The sequence below is a fragment of the Phacochoerus africanus genome, chromosome 1 (genome assembly GCF_016906955.1).
Source record: "Phacochoerus africanus isolate WHEZ1 chromosome 1, ROS_Pafr_v1, whole genome shotgun sequence".
NCBI classification, from domain to species: Eukaryota; Metazoa; Chordata; class Mammalia; order Artiodactyla; family Suidae; genus Phacochoerus; species Phacochoerus africanus.
The window spans coordinates 42,719,610-42,726,861 of record NC_062544.1 but is presented as its reverse complement, the minus strand read 5'-3'; the positions used below and the strand labels follow the sequence as shown (position 1 = coordinate 42,726,861).

Sequence of the window (7,252 nt, the reverse complement as noted above, 5' to 3'; positions counted from 1 at the left end):
TCTAGCTTTTAGCTCCAAGCTAACTGAGTTTTGAGGAAATACCCCAGAGAGAAACTGGTTTTGGATTGAGTAGGAGGTCTATATTTTGGTTGTGACAAGAGTGGCGTATCTATTATAGTCTTCTCTTCTTAAGCTAGATCTATCCAGAGTTTATGTTTATACTTGAGGTATTAAAGACTGACTTCCTAGAAACTTATTAGAAAAAGTAAAGCTCTGACTTTCTAGCATGCTTCTATACACAATGTCATGCCAAAGAGCTCCAAGAACCCACAATCAAAGAATGCCGTGATACAGTGCTCGTGCCAAACCAAAGACATGAGAGACCATGGTTTCGGCTTTTTCATACTCTTTATTGCCAACAGTTTAAAATGGTCAACATAAAAAAAAAATTGATAATAAATACTGCTCTTTGGGCTGTAATAAATAAAAAGTTTATTAACAAGGAATGCACTTTTCCAGCCACAAGTGTCTTCAAAAATTAACAAAAAAAAAAAAAAATTGGATATGGCCATAGTTCACAGTTAAGCAGCCAAAAGCTGCTCCGATTACAGCCTTTAAACATTATGGGAGCGTCCTCCCTTCTCCCTCCCCTTCAGGAAGTTTATTCACAGTTCCAAGTCCTCTGTCTGAAGTGCTCTCAACAGAGAGAAGTTAAGAGTCAATGCGCCTTTCTGCAAAATTGTCTGAAAAAACCTTTTGAAACAGGTATGTCAAGGAGAACTGCATTCGGCTTCACTCTCAGATTGTCCAAAGTCCAGAACTGTATGCCTCCGCCTGGCCTGGTTCCACCAAGTCCAGCAGGCCAGGGAGCAATTGTTTTCGTACCACCACCTGTCCATCTTCTTCAACGTGCTGTACATCATCCTACTGGCTTCCCTGCAGATCTCACAGTGGAAAAGAGGAGTCCCATAGGGTCCTTTCAAAAATCTTTCAGTTACATCTCTGTAAGAGCATGTTCAGAGCATATTCCATTCGGTTTTTTAATTCTAATGAACAGCCAGACATCAGCAGAGTCGTCAGCCTAAACGTTGTAGATATCCTGTCCTCGTTGATGTAAGTGAGAAGGTATTCTTCATTTTGGCTACAGATGATTATTTTCGTATGATCATGGTAGAAATTCACCTTTAAAAAGTAGACACAGATTTAGAGATCTCTAAATATTCTTCAAGAATTAGAAGAGTTTTGTCAATTATTAAGTTTTCTAGGTATTAATTATTTTTTTATGACCAAGATATGTGCTTTCTAAAAGGGCTCATTTACCTGAAAGGTGCCATCATTGAAGAGCATCATTAAGGCCTTATCAGATTTTAGCCACTGAAGGAGGTAGAGCCGAGGTCTTCGAACATCAGTAACACTAGGCAGATCTCCACCCTGGAAGAGATGGGGAGAGTCAGTGCCAATAAGGACTTTTCAGCGTACATCCAATCCTTCTAAGCAAAGCCTTTCAGGCCTAACCAAGCACCAGAATGGCCTGGAGATTGCTGGCCTTGCCACCCAGAGGTTCTGATTCAGTGGATTGAGGGCAGGACGTGAGAGGCTGCACTTCCAGAAAGCTTCAAGGCTACACAAACGCTATTGCTCTTGGACTACACCACAAACATCCCTGCTTGAAAGCCACAGCACTCACATCCATGAGGTTCTCCTCCATGTAATGAGAGAAGTATTTCAGCACCGTCACTTGACTGATGAATTGTTCAGGGGCATCTGTTGCTGGGAAAACGGAGCACTGGCCAAGCTCTGCATAATAGTGAACTGTTCTAAAAAACAGGAACGATAGGAGAAAAAAAGAAGAAGAAGAAAAAGAAGTTAGTCAACGTTTTTAGATTTCCTTAGGGCAAGACTAAAGAACTGATGGGGCTTCCTTAATTGAACCCACTTACTTTTTGTCTGGAAGCAGGCTCATATGAGCACCATTGTTGAAAAGGACGCCTACAGTGTGGTCTGAGAGCTGGTACCCGAAGCCATATTTGTTGGAGTAATCGACCCATTTGGTGACCCACTGAAAGGAAGTGCTCAGCTGCTCTTTGGGAATACAGTCAGCTTCTGGCATGTTTTCTAGACATCCTCGAAGGACTCTGGCCACTGTGTCGGCAACACTTCCCATGGTACTGTCCTCGAGACCTGGAAAGTCAGAGAAAGTTATAAAACAATGTACAAGTAAACCTGAGGCTGTGGTAGATGCTAAGTCTCCCTTCACTAATTCTAAGGACATAGGACTCAAAATTGTTCCAAACCTCTAATTTTATTTCTTTTATGTTTAATCAGGCCAAAACCCATACTGACTGCAGTTACTTAGTCTTGAGCACTGCCATTTAGATTGTCATTATATAAAATGCGATTGACAACTTACATTCGCTGCTACTGCTGCAGCTGCCAAGAGTTCCTCTGACTATCATCCGAATAGCATCTCCAATCTGCTGCTTGTTTTCTACTGCAGGTGTTCCAGATCTGGCAACGGTAGTGGTAGGTGGCTGGAGTTCCTAAAAAGAGAAGAGTCAGGCAATAGTCAAGCATTTAAAATTCATTTGAGTTTGAGAATTCCAGCTTAACATGAGATTTTGTCACAACTACTAGGAAAGCTTATCAAAAAGCAATGGACACAAGCCAGGTAAAAGATATTCCGGTAATTCAACTGCATGCATTGTTAAACCAAGAGATAAAATCTTTCCTTTTAAAGGGTTGGAGGAAAAGCTCTATCATGATCCAGGTGATAATTAACAAAGAATGGAAATGATATAAGGTGTTTATAACTATTTTATTTTTTTCCAGCATACCTCATCTGTCCTATGTTTGCTGGGTTGCTGAGTTATTGAAGTCTTTTTCAAATCATGCCTAAGCTTGTATATTTCTTCATCTTCTTTAGACACTCTATCTGTAAATCAAGGAAAAGAATTGTGAGCCTTATTCTAGCCTAAGGAGGTAGAAGCAGAACTAGCCACATTTTCTCCTTTTGCATTAATAACCAACTTAAAAGCATCCAAGGCTAAACCAGCATTTTTACTTTTGCAATCAGCTGCAATTATGCAAGAAGCACACTTTAACACATATGAAGCAAAGAGCTATCAACCACGATTTGCAGTGTGGATTTATTATGCTATGAAAAGTTCAATAGTATGCAAACATACAGGTCAGATTATGTTAATATGAAGGCCTCTTTCAACTACCTTATCAACTAATATTGAATACAGAAGAGTAGAAAAGTCTTATAACTCACTATGTGTGTCAATATATCTGGCTTTGTCTTTTTTGCCACCAAAAAGAGCAGCAGCTGCCTTCTTAAAGAAATTCTTAGCTGGGCTTGACAAGTGGAAATCGGGAACTGTATGACAACAGCTAGAAGAGAGTCTGTCTGGTGTGAAGCCCTGTAAAGTATAAGAAAATGTTTTCAGTAACCTGCTGGGCAATTACGATCAAGAGCATGTAATAAAAAGATGCCAAAAAAAAGAGTACTAACCTGCAAAAAAAATTCATGTCGAATGATGTCATCCAAACTGGGGCGGTCCTCTGGATTTTTCGACAACATGCTAGCTATTAGGTGCTTAGCAGGAGCCAACAAGGATGAGGGCATTGTATACCTTGCTTCTCTTATGCACCTGTAAGTTTCTTTCAGGTTTGTAGTTTCAAATGGGGGTCTTCCTAGTAACATTGTGTACCTGTGTGCAAGGAAATACTTCTTTAGAAATAATCAAAAGCAACTCTTTTCGAGTGTTAAAAATCTACATCCAAGTTTGCTTTTTGGTGATGTTGGTGCATTTACTTACATTACACAGCCTAAGGCCCAGATGTCTGATTCACAGCCATGTCCCTGTTTGTTGAGGACTTCAGGAGAAAGATAATTTGGGGTACCACATATCGTCCTGGAAAAACAAAATATAAAGATTTCATTGGAAACTATTCTACTATTTAAAATTAGTTCTCTGCATAAAACCTTAAAAGCACTATTTTGAATTTTTATTTGGAATCATTTGACTCTTGATTTTTGGCATGCAAACAATTGATATTGGCCTAAGTGCCTGGTGACTTTTTTTTTCTGCATGTACAATTTTTTTCAGCCACATGACAAAATGCTTTAAGCCAACTGAGACCAGGTACAGCAAGACATTTTTATACACATCATAATCAACTAAAAGGCATAAGGTACTCTGCCTGGTCCATGGTGGCAATGAGTACTTCCTTCAATTAACACTGTAGGGGTTTATAGATTTTAGTATCAACTGACTTCCGAAGTAGTAATTGCAAAATAAAAAGGGCATATTTGATCTCCACGAAACCCTGGTAGGATGTATTTTTCTGACTCTTACCTCCTTCTGTGTTCTAAGGGCTCCAGCCTGGCAGCCAAACCAAAGTCCCCGACTTTCAGTTCCATGGCTTCATTAATAAAGAAGTTCCCTAGATGAAAAACAAAACAAAGTGTGACTCCCCTTGAAAAGACATTCTAGCCAAGCTCTCACACATCCACATGAGAGGCAGGTATTCAGTTGCTTAACTAGATACCTTGCTCATTTAGAAGCAAGACTGCATTGGCTAGATCCCAGCTAAGAACATAAAATACATAAAAAAAGAGAGAGAGAGAGCACACCACTCGACACAAAAAGTCAGAGTTCGGAGTGAAAGGCTTACCTAGTTTGAGATCTCTGTGCAAGATTTCTTGCTCATGAAGGTACTTTAGTCCAGACACAATCTGCCTGAGGTAGTATCGGACTTCTGGCTCTGTCAATACCTTCCTTGCTTTCAAGATATGAGCCATGGACTGGGAAGAGGAGAAGGAAAAAAGAGACTCTGTCAAAAAAAGTTACCAAAATCAGTGGTCTCCTTGTGCAGAGTAAGTGCTGATAGTTGATGCTGCAATATAGTAATTAGCTCCACAATTAAATCCCCAGATAAAGTGCAATTTGAATGCCCTGTCAGTCTGGGGGAAGTGGAGGTACTCAAATAGGAGTTAACACTTACCCTTCTACTGCAATATTCCAAGAGAATATAAATGTTTTCTTTGTCTTCAAAGTAGTGATAAAACTGCACTACATGCTTATGATGGAGAATTCTGTGAAGCTCTATTTCTTTGTCGATCTAAAGAAAAAGCAATATCAGTCTCATTAGCCTCCCTCAGCCCAGTTGCTTACACATGCAGAAGACATCTTCCTAACAGGGAAGGGCTGTCCCTGCACACAAAGAAAATATTTTACTCAACAGTCATACACACCTTTTCCCTTTGATGAGGTTTAGCTACTCTGCTGTGAGGAATAATTTTTGCAGCGTAGACTTTGTTGTTTGTCAAATCTGTCATCTCGTAACATTTTGCAAAGCCACCCTGAAAGGAAACAAAGCAGAGACGGAACTGAGTATGGGAGGAACATGGACGGCAAATACATATTTTTAACATATAAATGAAAAAAAAACCCACAAAATTATGGGAGAGAAAGGGTGACAGAGGGATGCAGTCTACTTTTTTTTTTAATTTTTTTTAAAGCTCCTTCAGTTAGGGAAAAGCATCCCTGAAAACAGTAAGTTAAAACAGTGCCTTTTCTCCCTTGACAAAGAGGTGCTTTCGGGCGGTGGGGAGGGTGGGGGGTGGGGGCTGGGGAGAGGAGAAATAAGGTATGAGGAGACTTGTCAAGAAAATTCTCTGGGGGCCAGGTAGAGCGAAAATTCTCTAGGTCTGGTGCAGAAAGCCCTCGCTTCTGGCCTCAAGATCAACGTCTTTAGGCTGCGTGAGGCAGACAGAGCCGTGGCCAAGGATGTGAAGCCGATCCCGGCGCTGCAGGCGCACAAAAGCCAGAGTTGGGCAGGTGAGCAGCCCACGTCGCGCCGGGATCGGACCTCCGAGTAACCGAGAAGCGACGGACACGGGGACTCAGGGTCCGGCCCTGCTCGAGGACGCCGGGGCAGACCTCCCTCCCGCCTGGCAGCCGGGCGCCCGCCGCTCGTCACCTTTCCCAGCACTTTGCCGCGGCAGTAGCGCTTCCCCGTCGTGGGGTCGATGATAATCCGAGAGATCTCGGCCCCCGAGTGCGAGTGGTGGTGATGGTGGTGCGGAGCCACCGGCTGCACTTGAGCCTGGGGCTGCGGCTGCTGCGGCTCCTCGGGGGGCGGCTGCGGCCGCTTCTTCTTCGAGTCCCCGCCGCAAGCCTTGCCCAGAGCCTGCTCGCACATCTTGGTGCTGGCGGCCGGCTGGTAGGTGATAGTCCGCAAGAGCTCCATGGTCGCCTCGTCGCCCTGCCCTGCCTGCTACCTCCGAGGCGCGGACACACGACCGAGCCGGCCTCTGCCCTCGAATCCCCGCCGCTTCCAACCTCCCGCGCCCGTCGCCCTGGTACACTTGTGAGAGTGCGAACGCCGGGTAAAGTCTTATATACTGGCCGAGAAGGGGGTGGAGAATCGAAACGGGATGCGACGTCACGGACAACGCCCCGCCCACCGGCCGCCACAGCGGGCTGGGCCGAGCCAGAGGTCGCGACGGATCGCTGACTTCCAGTTCTCTGGTGACGTGCGAACCGGTTCGCTCAGGCACTGGCTCCGGCTGCTTGGAGAGCTTTCCGTGACGTGGTGGTGGTGGTGGACGCAGGCGTCCGGCTGTCCCTGGGACCACCACCCCATTCTTGGAATGCTCTGGCTTCTGGGTTTGAAGTAGAAACCCCAGAGCCGACGCCGGGCCCCGCCTCCACCGCCCAGCGGCCAGAGCTCAGGTCATCGCAGATTCCCTCCCCTTCACAGCCCTTCCTGACAACCCCACCACCTGGCGCCTTCGGTGTCAAGGTGTGAGTATACCCGGGGTCCACTGCACAGACACGTGAGGCCTCCCCTGGCCGTCTGGAGGGCGTGGGGCTACCGCTGCACCCGCGCTTTTACCCCGCTAGTCCCACCCAGAGTGGACCTTTGGAGGGGCGCACCAGTGAAAAGCAGGGGTTGTCGGAGCAGAGTGTCCCGAGCTCCGCGCCGCTTCTGAATGTGGCAAACCATTGCCGAATCAGTCCCACTTAGGCCCGTATGGCCTCTGTCCATCACCCTGGAGCAGGTCTTTGTCGGAGGTCAGACCCTTAACCTTGGAGGAGGCCGGTGCCTTCGGAAGGTTTCGCCTTCAGGCTGTCAGAAGACTGAGAGGCAAAGGCGCCATCTCCTGGAATATTCTAGAAGCTCAGCTAGCGGTCCGAGTGGGCAGCGGTTAACGACGATATGGGCTTTCTTTGACAGTCAATGGTAATAAAAGCGCTCCTAGTGCTAATTAATGGTTTTACAGTGGAAATCGTCTATCAAT

General features: G+C 45.3%; 1 protein-coding gene across 1 annotated transcript; it reads right to left on the bottom strand.

Annotated features, from left to right (window-relative positions):
- Positions 1–329: 329 nt before the first annotated feature.
- On the bottom strand, positions 330–6,436 carry PLK2 (polo like kinase 2). The gene is made up of 14 exons (XM_047756990.1): positions 5,929–6,436; positions 5,201–5,308; positions 4,951–5,067; positions 4,621–4,750; positions 4,302–4,389; positions 3,762–3,857; positions 3,455–3,653; positions 3,215–3,362; positions 2,775–2,872; positions 2,351–2,480; positions 1,881–2,121; positions 1,628–1,757; positions 1,261–1,371; positions 330–1,122 (listed from the first exon to the last, which is right to left on the bottom strand). Exons 1-14 carry the CDS (start codon positions 6,196–6,198, stop codon positions 931–933), a joined length of 2,058 nt encoding a protein of 685 aa, XP_047612946.1. The 5' UTR covers positions 6,199–6,436; the 3' UTR covers positions 330–930.
- Between the last annotated feature and the right edge of the window lie 816 nt (positions 6,437–7,252).

What these genes read in the sequence shown, in the direction of transcription:
- PLK2 (XM_047756990.1), bottom strand. Translation starts at nt 6,198, where the DNA reads ATGGAGCTCTTGCGGACTATCACCTACCAGCCGGCCGCCAGCACCAAG. An exon ending in GACATGAATTTTTTTTGCAG is followed by an intron (nt 3,363 to 3,454) that starts GTTAGTACTCTT and finishes TATACTTTACAG; the next exon opens with GGCTTCACACCAGACAGACT. An exon ending in AGCCTGCTTCCAGACAAAAA is followed by an intron (nt 1,758 to 1,880) that starts GTAAGTGGGTTC and finishes CCTGTTTTTTAG; the next exon opens with AACAGTTCACTATTATGCAG.